Consider the following 18,637-nt stretch of genomic DNA (forward strand, 5'->3'; position numbering starts at 1 on the left):
CCCAGGCTTTGAACCACGAGCTTAAAGGAAAATTTGTTAATGCGCGCCTGCAAAAGTCCTTTCTGACGTTTGGAATGGTTTGAAGGCGATTCTTTAATGGGAAGCGTTTGAAGGTTTTGGCGGGCAAGATGTGCTCCGTTGGATGCAGTCTCCGTCGAGAGAAGAAGTGGGGGCTGCTTTGGTAAATGTAGGCACTTTTTGTGCGTCACCAGTCCGTTTTATTGTTGTCCTAATCCCAATTGGCATAATGTGGGGCGGATGTTTGTTTCCAAGTTATCTCTTCCCGTTTTTGAAAGAATACGAAAAAAATGTCTGCTTGGTCTGTCTTGTTGCAGCAGCCAAGATTGTTGAAACTTATGGGTGCTAAGGCCCTGGGTGTATGAAACAAACAACCCTTCAGGAAAAAACGCAGCCAAGACTTGCCAACATTTCCTCTTTCCGCACAGTCCATTCACCGGGAGGGGCTGTGTCCCACATTGCAGACATAAGCCATTTGACCAAGTGTGTTAACTGGCCACGGCTCCAGTGAATGGAATTCCGCGTGAAATGGGAGTTAAAGTGGCATCCCAAACCAGACTCATTTCCAACAGTGGGGTGGCCCTTCAGGGTCACACACTGACCTCAGGCGTTCCTCTACAACATGCAGAAGAAGAGCCTGCTTGAACTGCCCAGGGCTCCAGGTGATGGACCTGCGGGGATGTGAGTTTCCACCCACCCGCCCTCCTCACAATACAAGACCCTCACATCCAGCAGCCCTTCGAGCTGTGGCACACTACACAGCCGCAGGCCCGCCTTCAAGATTGGCCATTCAATGGCTCGCTGGACTGCGTCCACTTGAGCCGTGGGGAGGCAGCAAGCCCCATTTCCTTTCTTGTGGGGAACCAACGGGCTTGGCAGATGGGCTCTGTAGAACTCCACAGCCGCCCCACACGCCATGGGGTTTTTAGTTGGCCAGCCTTGAGGGAGCATTGCCCAACAATGGCCTTGCATTGCCTTCGCCTTTATATTATATAGTATTAGTATTATTATTAAACTTTATATTTTTACATACAGCACTGTAAAAAGGTTTCCTGCATGCTTTTCCCCACCTTCTTAGCTGCTTCCTTCCTGAGGCAAAAGCATGGCTAAGCATATAAGGGAAACATACAAATATGGACAGCAGAAATATTCACACACACTGGGGGGGGGGGGGGGGGGGGGGGGGGGGGGGGGGGGGGGGGGGGGGGGGGGGGGGGGGGGGGGGGGGGGGGGGGGGGGGGGGGGGGGGGGGGGGGGGGGGTGGGGGGTGTGTGTGGTGTGTGGTGTGTGTAGTCATTTGGGCGTACCATATTTTTTGTTCCCCCCTCAGAAAGGCCATGGAAAAAGAAGGCACTGAAAAACGGGCGCCCACCACCATAGAGACGTGCGAGGCCATAAGAGCGCCCTTTTGCGGCCAGCGCGCGCAGACGCTCTAGGCTTCGCGTGTCCGTGGCGCGCGCCAGCCCGCCGCGGCCTTGCTCCCGCCCCCTTCGGTGGTCGGGCCCTCGGAGACGGCCGCTCGCTTCCGCGTCGCCGGCTGATGACGCTGGGCACGACGGGCGAACGGCGCATTGTGTGGGGCTCTTGATCTTCCCCCGCGAGCCTGCAATGCGTCCCGGGGCATAGCTTGGCTCGTGCCTTCCCGCATCCGCCTTCCCAGGACTGGGCTCCCGGCGAGGCCACAGGGCCCCCCATGTGAGGGCAGACCGCAGCCGGCGGCGGCGGGAAAGAATGACCTACCAGAGGTGAGGAGGAGGGAGGAAAGTTCCCGGCGGGGGCCCACCCCGAGGCGCAATCCTGGGGGGAGGGGAACGTGGCCCCTCCCAACCCCCCCCCCCCCCCCCCGGTTTTGGGGGAAGCCCCAAATTCCAATTCTTCTAACCCGGAAATGCATCCGCATCTGCAACGAATCCGTTTTGACACCAGCTTTAAAAACTGCCCTTGCCTCCAGGCGAAATGCATTCTGGAATGGTCGTTGATGGGGCCAACCGAAGTGCCCCCCCATCAAACGACCATTCCCAGAATGCCCTCGCCTTAGCCAAGGGCAGTTATAACAGCCGGTGTCACCAAACGATTGTTCCTCCAGTACGGATGCAGCCGCCCAAAGTATGTCCTCTCCCCCCCCTTTCCTTTGGGCCAGGTTACATAGCCGAGAGATTCTATTTGAATACCCCTATCTGTGTATGTTTTTAACTGTGTGGTGGTTTTTAACGTTGTCAGCCCCCCTGGGAGAAGGGCGGGATGGAAACCAATGTAAGAATCCATGAAAATCAATTAGAAGAACTTTGGTTTCTCTCCTGCTCTCCTGTAGCAAGACAATCGGAGCAGCTCCCAGTAAAACAGTGTAATAATAATAATAATAATAATAGAGTTGGACTCATAGAAGCCTAGAGTTGGAAGAGACCCCAGTCGCACAGGATTGAACTCCCCAGCAAAGCCCTCCCTGTGATGGATGGCCATCCAGCCTCTGCTTAAAGGCCTCCAAGGAAGGAGACTGCACCACAGTCTCTGAGGAAGGAGTTTGTTCCACTGTCGAACAGCCCTTACTGTCAGGAAGTCCCTCCTAATGTTGAGATGGAATCTCTTTTCCTGGAGCTTGCGTCCATTGTTCCTGGTCCTAGTCTCGGGAGCAGCAGAAAATAAGCTTGCTCCCTCCTCAGTATGGCCTCCCTTCAGATACTTAAACAGGGCTATCTTGTCACATCTTAATCCTCTCTTACTGTCAGGAAGTTCCTCCTAATGTTGAGGTGGAATCTCTTTTCCTGTCTCTTGCATCCATTGTTCCTGGTCCTAGTCTCTGGAACAGTAGAAAACAAGCTTGCTCCCTCCTCAATATGGCCTCCCTTCAGATATTTAAACAGGGCTATCATCTCACTACTTAACCGTCTCTTCTCCAGGCTGAACATCCCCAGCTCCCCAAGTCTCTCCTCAAAGGGCTTTATTGTTTCCAGGCCCTTCGCCATTTTGGTGGGCCTCCTCTGGACATGCTCCAGCATCTCACCCTCCTTTTGGAATTGTGGGCCCAGACTTCCCCTCATCCCTGGGCCCTTGGGGATGGGAAAGGGAGTCCCTGGCTTCCCAGTCGAATTGTGAGGAGGAGCAGACATGGCACACAGGAGGAAGTCCTTACTCTTGACTTTCCTTTTCAAAGGCCTTTTGGGCTTCTGCTGCTTTTTGGGGGCCAGGCTGGGGGAACTCTGCTACTGTTTGGGGCCTCTCCGAGAACAGCAAGTGACACCATCTGCTCCTTGCTTTCTCTTCTCATCTGGGGAGTTTAGGGTCGCAGGAAGCCCTTTCTTCCCACAACGCGTAACTCTTTCTGTGGGGTTTGCAGCTGCAGGATGTGTGGCAATGGCTGCCAGCTGTAAAAGGGAATTAAGCAAATTCATGGGGGGGGGGGAAGTGCCTTTTCAGGGCTAGTTATCTTTATGGCTCTGGAGGAGCTCCCAGCTAAAGAGGGAACATGCCCAGGAGTGGGGAGTGCTCTTGCCTTCAGGACTGGCTTGTGGCTTTCCTGGAAACCTTTGGCTGGCTCCTAGAGAGTGGTCTTGCACCTTTTCCATGCCCAAGTTGGTTTCTTTCGGCACTAAGAAAAGCGTCGTTGGACCGCAGTTCCCAGAATCCCCCAGCCAGTGTGGCCTCTGCTTGCTCCAGATGTCTTTGTGTTTATCTCTTAACTATGCCTCTGAATACATGGGCTGTGGATTAAAATCACCAGTTAGACTCTTTTTGCGCTTCCAGCCACTACAACCAATGTCACTCAGCTCTGTCTTGAGGAAAGCGACTGTAGTTGCATTGCTTTGCAATTATTAAAGGAACTGGAATCTTGCTGGTAACACAGGCATGTGAGTGTAGCCCACTTTTTATGGTTCAAGGTAGTTATTTTTCTACCCCACCTTTCCCCTTATGAGCTCAAGGCAGCATACACAACTGTCTTCCTTATCCTTTAATCACATTAGCACACACAGCAACCCTGCCAGGTAGACCCCCATTAGGAGAGCAAAATCATCCAGTGAGTTTCATGGCTATGAGGGGACCTGACTCTGGATGTCCCAAGGTGTGATCCAACACTAACTACTACACCACAGTGGTGTTGAGACCTCAGTGGGAAGTGCTAGATGTTAGGAGAGTGAGAAAATGCAGCCATTGGCAAAGACTTGTCACCTCAATCCTGTTAATAAACTTAATTGGAGTAGACCTTTGGCCTCACATTTAACAATTAATCCAATGGGACTCCTCTAGATGGGATAACCAATAGGCTTGCGTAAAACAGACGCCTAGGGAAGGCTGGATTAATTTCCCAGCCCTGTTCTTATACCTTTCTTCAATGTTTTTCTTCTGAAGATGTTTTCCTTATGCTCAGTAGTGTTGTCGTCCCTTTCATAATTAACAGTCTCATGTCTCCCGCTGCATCACTGCATGGTTTTCAGTATATTAATTTCAACAGATGAATTGTTAATTCTAGATCTAGTTTTATTAGTAGTATGAATAGAGACTAAGTACAGGTTCAAGGGGAAGATCCTCACCTGACATTTCCTTTCATTAGGCTAGCAAACTCTTCTGAAAAGTCCTTGACCTTCTCGCAGTCTTGCCATAATTTCCTCTCTTCTTGGTGTCTACTGAACGGCATAACTGAGTCCAAACCCTAGAGCTGGGTGGGATATCAACTCAAAACATGCATCTGAAGTTGTTCAAGGGCCGGTGTTCTGATCCCATCTCCGGAACCACTTGGCATAGCTTGCCCACCGAGGGCTGACTTGATCCACCTCCTGGCCTTCTATTTCAGGCTCTCACCACATGCCTCTTCCCACTTGGAGCCAAATATACTTGGACCACCAGATCGCCTTAGCACAAAAGCCGCAAATAGAGCGGCTCCCTAGGTTCACCGGGCCGGAAGTTGTTTTCTTCCTCCGTGCTCTGCTAGACAGCTTGCGTCGGGTGGCTTTTTATGGTTCTTGCTTCATGTCTGCCTGATGGTTACTTTCAGGTGCCATTCAAGAGAAGCCCCCTCAGAATGCGGTGGCAATTGTTGGGCCAATTTCTAGCTTGCATTTCTTGACATGTGAAACAGAAAGCCTGTGCGGTAGGCTGGGGTGGTGGGTGGCAGAAGATGAGAGGCAAAGAGGCCTTGGAAGGGAAAAGGTGGGGTGGGGAATGGTGAGAAGTCTTTTCCAGCCTCCCCCTGCACCATCCTCTTTCCTTCCTGAGGCCAAAGGAGGGCCCAGCCTGCTGAGGAAGCTTGGCCTTTTGGGCTGGGAGCTTTAGCAGGCTGCAAAGGGTTCTAGAAAGATTCTAGAGTGGACTTTTGATAGTTCACATGGGGCCACATTTAGCCTGTTGCACAAGGCCTCTGGGTCATTCAAGGATGCTTATCTGCTCTTGTTGAGTCTCTGATCAAGGAACCTTGAGTGGGTTCTTGAGATACCATGGAAACTTGAGAAGCCATGGAAACCAGTTTAATTTGGTTCAGCCATCATTTTCAACTTTGGCTTGCACTGACCTTCTGCTCTCAAGTTTTTTGTTCCTCACATAACAGACAAACTGTTTTTTTCCCCTGTGGTTTTTGCCAGGAATGCAATAGATTTGTTTTAGGATTAGTTGGAAGTGACTTGAAGGCACACAACAACAACAACTCCACTTCTGTCCTTCTATGCTCTGGTATTTTTCATTTAGATTGGAGTGGGGAGGTGCGCTCTCAAGGCCACATGCACCCCAAACCCCCTTTTTGGCTCCACTCCCCCCCCCAATTAAAAAAATTGGGGACAAAAATTGTTTGAACAGCTCCCCAAAGGCCACAAAACCTCCTCCAAGCATAGTATTTTATCTTTATCATATCCCATAATTCCCCCGCAGGAAAAAGAATGAAAATTATTCCCAGTCATTCCTCTGTTGCATTTTTGGCTGTTTTTGGGTTGAAAATGTGGTAGTATGGTCTGCCATCAGTTGCGTGTTTAAAAATTGGTCACTACTGCTGTTGCCTATTTAGCTACTTGCTTTTCATGTTCCATTATTGGCATATTGTTAGCCGTTGTTGGTTCACCATCTTCCCAGTTGAAAAACACAGGAGTTTCTGTTATGGTTCTGAGTTATCATGGCATGCCGTTTGCATCTGCTTCATCATTCCCTTCCCTTCTTTTTGGTGATGATTGTGAACCCTCTGCCCTTGTGAAAGATTTTTATGAATTAGGAATGCCACTGTGGACTAGCAGTTTAAACATTGGACTAGGCCTTCAGGAGATCCATAGCAATAGCATTTATATTTCTGTACCACTTCATAGTGAACTTAGCACTCTCTGTGTGGTTTATAATATATAAGCCAATTGCCCCCAACAAGCTGGGGACTCATTTTACCGACCTACGAAAGGATGGAAGGCTGAGTCAACCTTGGAGCCCTGGGGTTGAACTCACAACATTTTGGCTGCAGTACCAGCATTGTAACCACTGTGCCACCAGGGCTCCTTGTCTCAACTTCCCACTCAGCCGTGGGGCATCTCACTGAGTGACCTTGGACAAGTCACATTCTCTCAGCTTAAGAGAAGGGTAATGACAAACCTCTGAATAAATCTTGAGAGCTAGTCTGATCTTGTGTGACTCGTGGCATGGCTTGAATCCCCATTCAGCCATGGAAATCCACTGGGAGGCCTTGGCATGTTTCTCCACTCTCAGTCTCAGGAAGGCAAGGTGAAACCTCTGAAGAAGTCTGGCCAAGAAGAACCTAGGAGAGGGTTGCCCTAATTCAGAGTTAACCTTGAAGGCACATGACAACACCAGCAATAAAATGCCTATGGCTTTCAGAGCAAATAGTGCCCCTTTCCTGCTCAAAGTGGATAATAATGGAAATTTTCAGTAGTCCCAGTTCAGTAATGCTGACAATAACCTATGTGAGGTGAGACTATAGTGTTCTCTCCATAATGTGTGCACAGGGCAGGCGATGAGAACTAGCAATGTACCTAAAGCCACCAATTGAATACTTGGCTGATGGCAACTTTCAATGGGAGATTTCCTGTTCATGCCCTTGGGCGCCTCACAACAAATGCTCAGGCTATTACAGTATTTGGGTATGGCTTCTTAGTTCCAATGGCTGACTTTGTTTCAGTGCCCCAATATCTTTTGTTAGGCATAACCTGGTGGTAACCTGGTTTCATGAGCTCCCTCCAGAGACCGCACTGGTTGGCATAGGTGGAACTGGGAAGGAATTTTTAACCTAGCTGAGTTGCATTAGAGTTTAGAGGTTTTCTGTTTCTTCCCGATGGTGGAGGTATAGCTTGTGAGCTTCCTACAGCAATGTGGAACCGTTTCTTTGTCATCTTTCTGCAGCGTGTGACTCCTATTTGCAAGCAGGGGGCTGGTGTGGGGAACCTGAGGCCCAGGCTGGCTCCTGAGATGCCTGTCTCCCCTTTTCCATGACACTGTTGTTCAGTGGTTTATCAGCTTTACTACCCCTACCCTTTTTAACAGGTTGAATTGACTATCCTAAGAGCTGTGTGCTGAACATGTGTCTATGTTAGGTCCCATCCCTTTTGCCTTTGGCTTCACCCTCCACAAGAATCCAACCTTCTCTAAAATTGAATTTGGCTCTCAGGCTGAGGAAACTTCCGACTCTTTGTCATAACCAGACTTTGGCCTGCTAGTTGTTTTGGACTTCAGGTCAGGACCGAGGAGATCTGTCAGCTTGGTCAGTGCTCAGGGATTCTAGAAGCTGAAGTCCAAAACACCAGAAGATTAGCATTTGAGAACCACTGCCCTAGACCACAAATACTGGTATTGCATCTGCACCACATAGTCCAGGCTAGAGTGCATTCTTGTGTGTGAGTTGCAAGGTTTGCGGGGGGGGGGGAGCTCTGTTATTCACTGGCATTTTCACCTACCCCTCCTTTTACACGTCTTTGTCCTCCCTTGCAAAGTTAAATCTAAGGTTGAAACCAGTGTTAGGCTCAAATAGAGTAAACCTATTGAAATCAGTGGTACTTTCCAAAGTGGTGACCAGCCAGCCCCATTCATTTTGTTGGGTGTCTGGTAGTTGAGACTAAGGCTGCATCCACACTGCAGAAATAATCCAATTTGACACCACTCTAACTGCCATGGCTCCATCTTGTGAAATTCTGGGATCTGCAGTTTGTTATGACACCAGAGTTCTCTAACAAAGAAGACAAAATATTTCACAAAACTACAAACCCCAGAATTCCATAGCATTGAGCCATGGCAGTTAAAGCAGAGTCAAACTGGATTATTTCTGCGGTGTGGATACAGCCTAGCATGGGAGTTAGCTGTAATCTTGTTAGGGCAGAGACCTGACTCTTGACTGGTTGTTTTGTTTTTACACACTAAGCCTAAGATCCATTGATGGCTCTATATAAATACATGCATTACCAATAACATTATCTCCTTTGGCCTTTGAGGGATTTTGCGTTTTCGCCCTAGGGTGGGAAGCACAGCTTGAGCCGAAATTTCCTCTTAATTGACCAGATTTCTAAAAATAAGCTGGCCCATGTTGATGGCATAGGCAGCAAATGCCGAGTGAAGAGGTGCAGCCCATGTGGAGGCCTTCCACCGGCAAGGTGCTATATTCGTCCCTGGAGAGGGTGCCTGTGGGTGGCCAGGACCAAGAGGATATATGGAGGACACTGGCACAGGAGCAAGGCATTGCTGGGCTGCAACCAGCTCTGCCAGCCCCCAACACGTAAGAAGACTCTTCCAGGGCTGAATATTCTAGAGGATTCCCCGGATCTTCCAGTGGTGCGCAGCTGGCATCTGAGAAGCATGAGGTTGGACTTGCCTTCTTAGTTTGCCTTGCTTTTTTCTGGTGTAGCGATTAGCAGTCTGTAAAGGTTTTTCACTGGGTTCCTCCCATGACTAAAACCCATTGCATCACGAGAAGTGAGAAACACCTGTACAGTCTGCTCCTGGCCTTTTACTCTGGTTTGTAAGTAGCCGCTTGCCTCTGTTGACCAAGTCTAACCTCCAGGCAAGGAAGGTGGGAATTGCAGGAGGGATGGCTTCCTTTTCTTTCTGGTTATCAGCACATGATATGTGACAGAAACAAAGGAAAGGTGGGAGTTTCATGATAGAGCTCATGCTTTGCAGGTGAAAGATCTCTGCTTTAGTTCCCAGCCTCTTACGGGTGCCGGCTGGGATCTTCAGAGGTGTAATCCAAGACATCAGGTTGGGGAAGTCTGAACCAGGTGGACCAAAGTTTTGTCTGTTTACAGTAGCTTCCCACTATAATCTGGCTGGCTTCATCTTTGCTGAGTTTCTAGCAGGCAGGCAAAGTGGTGGTGTTTCATATGGAGTTTAAAATTAGTATTACAAGTGGCTTTTAAAATTGTTCTTAATCTGTTTTTTTTTAAAAGAATGTTGGCTTTGCAAATTGGCTTTTAATAAATTGTTTTCCAGCATGGTTTTATCCCATGCCATATTTGTGGACTCCTGGTGAGCAGGGAAGTGATAAAAAAATGCTTCTGTAGATAAAGATAAATAGCTTTGCACAAATAGTCATCCTGGAATAAGGATGGAAAGAATATTCATAATGATTCATTGAAAAATGGGTTTCCTGACAGTGAGGAAATTCCATCATGAAGAATAATAGACCAGCAAGAATTTTGGACAATTTTCTCCTTGTATCTGAATGTTCTAATATGTTGCCAAGGAATTATTCTGTGGAGAAAGACACAGGGTTTTGTGTGTGTGTGCAGAACCCCTGTTTTCTGCACAGAAAGTGGGTTTCTGGCATAGAAAGCATTCTTTTCTTGTGCAGGTTTTTCTCAGCAGAATAATTCCCTTGCAGCCATTTGGAAGTTTCTCGCTTCTGATGGTTTCATCTTGGATATGGCTTTGTTATTGTTTGCTGTCAAGTCAGTGCAACTTATGGGGACCCTATCAATGAGGGACATTGAGGAGGTCTGGTTATGAAGAGCCCTGCTCAGGTCCTGAAAACTCAGGGCAGCCATGGCTTCCTCACTTGAATCAAGCAGTGTGTGATCTGTAACTGAAAGGTGTTCTCCTCCTCTTCCTACTGCTTTCCACTTTTCCCAGCATTATCCTCTTTTCCGGTGAGTTCATGATGTGTCCAAAGTACAGCCATTTCAGTTTGGCCATCTTGGTTTCTAGGAAGTGGTTAGGCTCGATTTTCTGTTGGATTCACTTGCTTGTCTTTTTGGCAGTCCAAGGTATCCGTAGAACGCTCCTCCAGCAACAGATTCTGTGTCATGGATGATAGTGACTTTGGTATTCCATTACTGTATCTGTTTTTACACTTGAGGATCTTATCTGGTTCTTTCATGGCTATCTGCTGTATGTATTTCTGCATGGCAGGGGCTGGAATAGATGGTCTTTGTGGTCTTTTCTAGCTCTGTGATGGTATGATTCTATATCTTTCAAGCCTTAGCCTTCTTCTGATTTCCTGACCACAGTCTCATTTTGCTTAATGACTGATCCAAGGTATGAAAAAATGTCCAACTATTTTTGTGTGGTCATTATTGTTGCCTTCTTAATATTCAGTTGTATGTACAACAACACCCCCCGCCTCAGCCCTGTGGCTTTTTGCAAGTTCCCTGTCCTCTTTTCCAGGTGGTTTCACCCCAACATCACCGGCGTGGAGGCAGAGAACCTGCTCTTGACACGAGGCGTGGATGGCAGCTTCCTGGCCCGGCCCAGCAAAAGTAACCCAGGGGACTTCACCCTGTCAGTCCGGTAAGTTGGTTGTGTGTGCAGAGAAGTTTGTATGCAGGACTCCAGAGAAGCTCTCTCCCTCCTGGCAGCTGTTAAAGGTGCTGCTATTTCTTTCTGACTTGCACCCATCCCTTCCTGGCTCCTGGCTTCAGAGACCTAGAGAGCCATTGTTGCCTGACATTGTAGACCAGATGGGACAAGTGTTGGGGGGAGGGTGCTTTGGAGGGCTGCCCACCATGTCCTTCTATTTGTTTTTGTTTTTTAGTCCCAAATGACTCCCAAGAACCCTTGGGGTAATGGGGACACATTTCAGGCCCAAATGAGCCTCCCTTTGTACATAATCTAGAATTTAATTGCAATAGCTGTCTGGGTCTTTGAAAGTCAAGCAATTTTGAAGAAGGGTGCCATCAATGGCCCATAGGCCACACTTTCTCCATCCCCGACATAGTAGTGGGTTAATAGACCAGTGTTCTGACCCACTGGAAGGTAGATTCAAACAGTCAATTACCTGTAATCAGCTTTCTTCTTCTTTTTCTCCTATGTATCATGCACAGGCGGAATGGGGCAGTCACTCACATCAAGATACAGAATACAGGGGACTACTATGATCTCTATGGCGGGGAGAAGTTTGCTACCTTGGCTGAGTTGGTCCAGTATTACATGGAACATCATGGGCAGCTCAAGGAGAAGAATGGAGACGTGATCGAGCTCAAGTATCCACTCAACTGTGCTGACCCCACGTCAGAAAGGTAGGAAGGGGGTGGCTCGTTTGGGGCTGTTTGGCTTAGGACAGTGGTACTCAAACTTTTCCCTCTTGGAGACGTTTGAAGTTGAATTGATAAATAGTGCAGAGAGTGAGCAAGTGAAGCCAAAGGAAAAGAAAGTTGAATTATTCAGGAAAAGAAAATTGAGTTATTAATGTAAGATATAAAGTACAGTCCCCTTTCTTCATCCTCCTCATGCCCTGCTTCTAAGCAGACAAAAGCAACTCCTTCCTCTGAAGCAAGACTTCAGCTTCTCACCTGTGTGTGTGTGTTTGTATATATATTAAAGTATCCAGCTTAGAAATTTGGAGGATGCCACTCTGACCATAATTGCTAAATGCAAGTGATGGCAGCAAGGAGTGACTTGTCTTGTTTTGCTCTCTTTCCAAAGGTGGTTTCATGGTCATCTGTCTGGAAAAGAAGCAGAGAAGCTGTTAACGGAAAAAGGGAAACATGGGAGCTTCCTGGTCCGTGAGAGTCAGAGCCATCCTGGAGACTTTGTCCTTTCTGTCCGGACGGGGGATGATAAAGGGGAGAGCAATGATGGGAAATCCAAAGTGACGCACGTCATGATCCGATGCCAGGTAAAGGAATGGTTGGCTCAAAGAACAGGGGGTCTTTCTGATGTCTGCTATGCAAGTGGGTGGGTTCTTGTATGCTCAGAGTACACAAAAATAGATTTTGCCTAAACATTAGGAAAATCTTCTGAAGATAAGAGCTGTTTGACAATAGAAGATGCTGTTGTGTTGGATTGTGGTGGAGTCTCCTCCTTTGGAGGTTTTTACACAGAGGCTGGATAATCACATGGTCACATATGATTTGAAAGGGACAAAAAAGACCATTGAAAAGTCAGTAAAAGGGAACCAAGTGGCAAATTTGTTTGTGTCTGTTTGATCTTTATTCATGTCTGGAAGATAAGAGGATAGGATTTTTTTATTTTTGCCATCAGAGCAATAATCCAAAGATGCCTCATAAAGAATTATGTTAATGAAGAACTCAGGCAACAGTTTCTAAGGACAATGGTTGTAATTGTACGCAGATTTACACAGACTAAACAGGTTTCTCTACACCATCCTAAGTTACTTTTTGAGTTTTGTTCACTGGGTTACCTCCCTAGAATAAATGCATATGATCAAATACAGGCTTATTTTTGCATTGTGTAGCTAACCAGCATCTTTCTTTGCTCCCGTTCCCTAAAGGATATGAAGTACGATGTTGGTGGAGGGGAGAAATTTGACTCCTTGACCGACCTGGTAGAACATTACAAGAAGAACCCCATGGTGGAGACTCTGGGCACGGTTCTTCAGCTGAAGCAGGTGAGAGGAAAGCCTTCCCAATATGCTTATTTATCTGAGAGGATATGCAGATCCGGTCCTCTGAAAATGGTGGTAACAGGGGTGGCCCTTTTGGGGTTCCTGAGAAGACCATGCCCCTGTTCTCTATGCAACCATCACTTAGAGAGTTCCTAGCTTCTCCCTATGTCTAAAAGGCATAAATCTCTTTCTAGTGACTGGGGTTAAGCCAGAGCTAAGTTAAAATCCCATTAAAGAAGTTGTCATATTAAAACAATTGTTTAACAGCGTTTTAATATAACAACTTCTTTAATGGGATTTTAACTTAGCTTTGGCTTAACCACAGTTAGAAATATAGCACAGACAGAAATAAGTCAGAAATACAGCACATCATCAACCCAATGTAAAAATGACACCCTGCAACCCATTAATCTTTGGCATCTCAAAGGAGCTTGATTCTGTTGTTGCGCTGATTCCAACTTATGGCAACTCTTTTCTTGACAAGATTGATTCAGAAGGGGTTTGCCTTTGAGGCGGAGAGAATATGACTTGCCCAGGATCACCCAGTGCATTTCCATGGCCAAGTGGGGATTCGAACTCTGGTCTCCAGAGTTGTTACCCAACCACTACACCCCACTGGTTCAGGAGCTTGACTTAACTGTTCCTTCATTCAGCCTTCAGTTGTCCAGACATGTTGACCTCTTCCGACTCCTGCCATCTCCAGACAGTTACTGGAACTGTGGACTTCTTCCAGTATAGAGCAAGTGCAATTCGCATGGCTAACAGTAGATGTAAGCTAGGAAGGCTTATAGCAAAAACTCAGATAGCGAAAGCTCGGTTCTCATCTAGGCTGTTCCATAGAATATTCATTCCCATTATTGGAGCAACAACTTTTAATATTTAGGGCCCATAGGCTTGAAATGTATTAGACAAATGTTTTGGCAATCTGTTTGACCCACAGACTATTTCCAATCTGCAAATCTCTTTTGCTCTTCAACACTTCATTCAGTCTCATGGGGCTCAGATACCAGTCAGTATTGATAAAATTTACATTGTATTTCTCTGGCAGAGAAGCTGCAGGAAGGAGAAACTCTTAATTAAGGCATAAATCTTATTCCAGACCTCCTCAGACAATTATTACTGCCCCTAAATCTTTTCCTCATAAATACAGATTGGGAATTTAAGATTTAGTAATATTGACCAAACCATTCTCTCTCCTCCTCAGTTGCTGAGCTGCCTCATCTCCCAAGGGAATACATTTCTTGGTCTAAATTGAAATCCAAATACTTGCAAGACTTAACTGCCTCCCCTTCACCCAGTGCTGAAGCCACAGAGGGGTTTCTTCCCGAGATTTTATTATCATTTTTTTCACATGTGATATGAGAAATATCTCAGCTCCACACTGTTTGAAGGACCATATCTCCCTACGTGAGCCAGTTCAAGAACTATGAACTTCAGGGGAGGCCCTTCCCAGGAGTGGTCATTTCCACACCTTGGGCTCAGTGGATTCCAGCAGTTTACTGTGCATTGCATGAAAACATTCTTTCTTCAACCTGTCCTCCTGATCCAGTGAGGTGAAGGAAGTAAAATCCGAGCATCAGGAGAGAAGGAGGAGATCTCTCACTCTCCTTTCCTTCTCACCTTGTGTCACTTCGTAATTCTCAGCCCCATTTTGTGTGTCATTTTGGGAGAAGGTCAGGATGTAAATTAGGTAGATAATTAGGTAAATAAAATCACATCCTTTTTTCTTTAAGCTTAAACATTCCTACAGTCTTTAGCTTTCCTAAGAAGGGAAGGGGCTTCACTCCCAATTTACAAAAGAAATTTTATGTAAGGACAGAAATGGTCCACAAGTAGTTGTGGAGAGAGATATGAGGAGAGCACAGAGCTGGTGTGGGGAATCCTGGGAGCTGGAATCCAAAAAAGGAACATTTCTGAGCTCTAGGTATAGAGCCCCAGCATGGGTTGCAGAAGGCATCCAGTTTGAGTCCTCCCTCAGGGTTTCATGAGCCTACCAAGCCCTCTGATTCAGATGGACTTGGGATAAACATAATTCTCTTTTTACCTCCTTCCAGCCCCTCAACACCACACGCATCAATGCAGCAGAGATTGAAAGCCGTGTTCGGGAGCTGAGCAAGCTGGCTGAGACCACGGACAAAGTGAAGCAGGGCTTTTGGGAAGAATTTGAGGTAATTTGCAGGTGCTCTGATTTATTGGGCTTTTATTCATAGTGGAAGTGGTTGGGCCAGCAGTGAGTTCTCTCTCTCTCTCTCCTATATTCAACATACTCTTTCAGCATTCTAGAGGCTTAACATATTCTTTGGCAAAAGCTCACTAAAGCTTGCACCAAATAAAACTTGCCTATGACCCTTGATTTTGTTTGGTTGTTTTTCTTTTTCTAAAAAAGAACAACACCACTATCTTCAAAAACATGGTTAAAACTCACAGAGTGATTAAACTGTCAAAGCAAATTAAAACCAATTACAAAAATAAACCGTAAGAAACACAACAGCAAAACAAAAAGGACATAGAAAATCCAGGCTATTGTACAAGGTCTGTCCCACCTAAAACAAATCAGTCCTCAAAGGCCTGTCGAAAGAGAAAGGTATTCACCTATTTTGAGAAAGAGAGCAAGGTTTTGCACGTGGAACTATTGTGCATACCCCTCAGAGTGTCCTGAGTAGGATGCAAATGCTTCTTGCTGTCACTTAATATGACAGCCATGGGTATTGGCCGCTAGTATGCTTTGGTTGCGCTATATTGCTATTCAGCACAGGCATTGCGCAGTGGAAGTGTAAAGAATTCTGCTGGTGGATATTTATGCTATGTTGAAGCAAGGTGGGAAGTTGACTGCCACCTGACTCCCATTGACTAGGCTTCATGGATGAGGAGGAGGATTTGAACTCAAGTTGCCCCGGGTGTCACTGAATTGCCAGGCTCGAGAACATAAGATCCCAAGCATGGTGCATGAGGAAGAATTATGGGGCATTTCTAGTTAGGGCAGCATGTGGGCACCTGAAGGGGGTGCTGAATCTCCATGTGCACATGCATAGATGCTGAATTCCACAGATTAATTTGAACTGGTCCCTGACCATTGATGACTGGGGATCTTGAAGGTCTCTGATCCTTATGGGTGCCATCAGTTTAACCCGACTTGATGGCAAATGACAGATATAAGGCACTGCCTAGATGTCTCACTCAGAGTTTGGAAAATCCCCCCGTTTTTGACCACCAGTCCCAGAAGTCAGCAGCTAGTTTGACATGTTGTACGTCCAGAAAAAGGAACTTTTCCAGAATCTGGCCTGCCTGCTGGCAACCACTGTTCTTTTTGACATCCTGTAATAAGTCTCTAATCCTTTCAGAACAGTGGCCATTAGTTACTATTGAAAGGCTTAGGTGGGGGAGGGGGTATGCAGCCTTAGGTGAGGTAGGCAACCTGGGGGCCTCTCCAGATAGTTTTGGACAACACCTCCCACCGCCATGGCTAGTGGTTGGCAAGTTCCCTTGCTCTTCCATCCTGGAAGAGTGGCTGCCTAATAGGGAAGGCTTTTGGGTGTGTACTCCAACAGCACCACTAGAGGGAACTGTGACATTGCTCGATCCGCCTGTTTCCCTGGATTTAAGGTCTGTTTGCAAAATGTTAGCATGGCTGTAAATTCCTTTCCAGCCTCTTTTGGTAGTCCTTCCCTCCGCAGAGGTCTATAAAAGTCTGGTGTGTCTATTTCTGTCTTTGGCGTTCTGCTGCTGCTTGTAAAGAGCGATTTTGCTGCCTTGAGAGCTCCAGGGTAGCAACTTTGATGCACTGCATACTATCCTCTTTGGGTTGATGGGGAATGGATGCTGAGAAAACGGGGGGGGGGGGGGATGGAGTGGGCAGGAAAATGAGAAGAAGGTTTCCAGCTTGACTGATGCACCCTTTGCTTTCCCTTTAGACTCTCCAGCAGCAAGAATGCAAACTTCTCTACAGTCGGAAAGAGGGGCAGCGCCAGGAGAATAAGAACAAGAACCGTTACAAAAATATTTTGCCCTGTGAGTACTGTGTAATCTTCGTTGCCGCCTTTTAACACAGGCTTCCCAATCTGGAGCTCCCCAGCTGTGTGAGGTGGACTCTCCCATCATCCCCAATCTGCATCTGGATGGAGGATGATGGGGATTGTCACCCAACACAGCTGGAGGGCACCAGAGATTGGAAAAAAGTTGTTCTGCTAGCTGAGGTTTTGCTGGCGAGTAAGATTCATCCCGTAGACCTCCTGTCTCTTCTTTCTTTCACTGGGAAAAAACACTCCCTTGCATTGTTAACATAATCTCCAATGTCTTGGCTACCAGGGGAAACTTTTTGCCTGAGACCCAGAGAGCTTTGTCAGTGGAATGACCAGGAGTTAGAAACCCAGGCCAGGATCCAATAGGTTCAGTAACACCACAGGCGGCTTATTAGTGAGGGGTGGGGGGAGAATGAGCTGCCTAGTTCACAAGCCCCCCCCCCCAATCCTGCTAGCTTGTAAATGTGAGATTAGTAGCCCCAAAGACAAAGAACCAACTGCTGTGAGGCTTCTTTGCCTGGATGCAGTTCTGGCTCGCCCCAGGCGACCAGCTGAGTGACTGCTAAGAAAGCTGATGGAACAATTGCTGGTTGTGTCAGTATTAATAAGGCGTGCCTTGTTTCTCCCTGCTCCTTCTGCCAGTTGACCATACCAGAGTTGTCCTTCATGATGGTGATCCAAACGAGCCTGTTTCCGACTACATAAATGCCAATATTATCATGGTAAGAGCACTTGGAGTTCTGAGAATTTCTTCTGCGAATCAGTAATATTTAGAGTAGAAGTTGGCAAAATTAGTGGTCTGATTTGGTGACCCTCCTTTGGGTTCCCTAGTCTGATTCTGTTTTTGCCCCTAAATGCCTTCCCCCTATGCTCTCTAGAAGTGATTTGGGCTAATGTCGGGGCAAAAAATATGTTGTTTTTCATGGGTTTTTCGGGCTGTGAGGCCATATTCTAGAAGGGTTTATTCCTGACATTTCGCCAGCAGCTGTGGCTTGCAGCTTCAGAGAAAGATGGTGGCGAAATGTCAGGAATAAACTCTAGAACATGGCCTCGTAGCCTGAAACCCCCCCCCCCCCACAAAACTTGTCCCTCGCCGTGACATCCCCCGACTTCACAAAAAATATGTTGATTTGTTTTGTTTTATAGGGGGTAGATGCAGCCCTCCAAGGTCTCCTTGGAACTAATGTGGCTCCTTAGTTTCTGATGGTTGCTCTCTCTCTCTCTCTTTGTTTAGTCACACTTTGCAATCTGCAGGGATCTTTCCTTTTTGAAGGGTCCGCTGTCCAGTTCCATTTTTGTTCAGTTGTGGGTGTTCGTGGTAATCTCAAAAAATAGCAAGCTGCCAGCCCTAGAGGCCTCTAGATGCAGAATTTTGGGGTAGGTGGGATTTCTTTTGGGAATGAGGGCATTGGTGAAACTGTGTGTTGCATATACAGTGGGTCCTTGTTATACGCGGGGGATCTGTTCCGGACCCCCCCGCATATACCAAAATCCGCGTATGCTCAAGTCCCATTTGTCCTAATGGCGGCGCGCGTGCACGCGCGCCGCCATTGGGACAAAAGTTCCTTCTCCCTCCCCTCCCTCACTTCCCTCCCTGCCTCCCTCCCTTCCCTTCCCCTTACTTACCTTTCTCTCTCGGCACAGCGGCTTGGCCTCCGCCGCTGCGGGGGAAGCTGGGTGGCGGCGGCGGCGGAGGCCAAGCCTCGGCTTCCTTGCCGCCGCCGTGAAAGGGCGCGATGCCGGTGCTGGAGGCCTCTTGGCCCCCAACAGCACTGCCACCGGGCCTTTCCTGCGGTGGCGGCAAGGAAGTAGGGCTGCCGCGCCGGAGGCCTTCAAGGCCTCCCGCGCCGGCATC

The 18,637-nt window shown here is 47.3% G+C and overlaps 2 protein-coding genes across 2 annotated transcripts in view; one reads left to right on the plus strand and one right to left on the minus strand.

Moving 5' to 3' along the window:
- Positions 1–18,637, minus strand: part of HECTD4 (HECT domain E3 ubiquitin protein ligase 4) — a 426,162-nt gene that overhangs the window by 108,869 nt on the left and 298,656 nt on the right. The gene's annotated exons all lie outside the window — the stretch shown is intronic.
- The window catches only part of PTPN11 (protein tyrosine phosphatase non-receptor type 11), a 34,765-nt gene continuing 24,656 nt past the window's right edge, over positions 8,529–18,637 (plus strand). The window contains exons 1-9 of the mRNA XM_042441851.1: positions 8,529–8,698; positions 10,585–10,707; positions 11,241–11,435; positions 11,842–12,034; positions 12,650–12,766; positions 14,818–14,931; positions 16,675–16,771; positions 17,425–17,545; positions 18,427–18,590. Of these exons, the coding sequence (XP_042297785.1) occupies positions 8,529–8,698; positions 10,585–10,707; positions 11,241–11,435; positions 11,842–12,034; positions 12,650–12,766; positions 14,818–14,931; positions 16,675–16,771; positions 17,425–17,545; positions 18,427–18,590 (1,294 nt within the window). The remainder of the gene's footprint in view (positions 8,699–10,584; positions 10,708–11,240; positions 11,436–11,841; positions 12,035–12,649; positions 12,767–14,817; positions 14,932–16,674; positions 16,772–17,424; positions 17,546–18,426; positions 18,591–18,637) is intronic.

The sequence above is a fragment of the Sceloporus undulatus genome, chromosome 10, assembly GCF_019175285.1.
Source record: "Sceloporus undulatus isolate JIND9_A2432 ecotype Alabama chromosome 10, SceUnd_v1.1, whole genome shotgun sequence".
NCBI lineage: Eukaryota > Metazoa > Chordata > Lepidosauria > Squamata > Phrynosomatidae > Sceloporus > Sceloporus undulatus.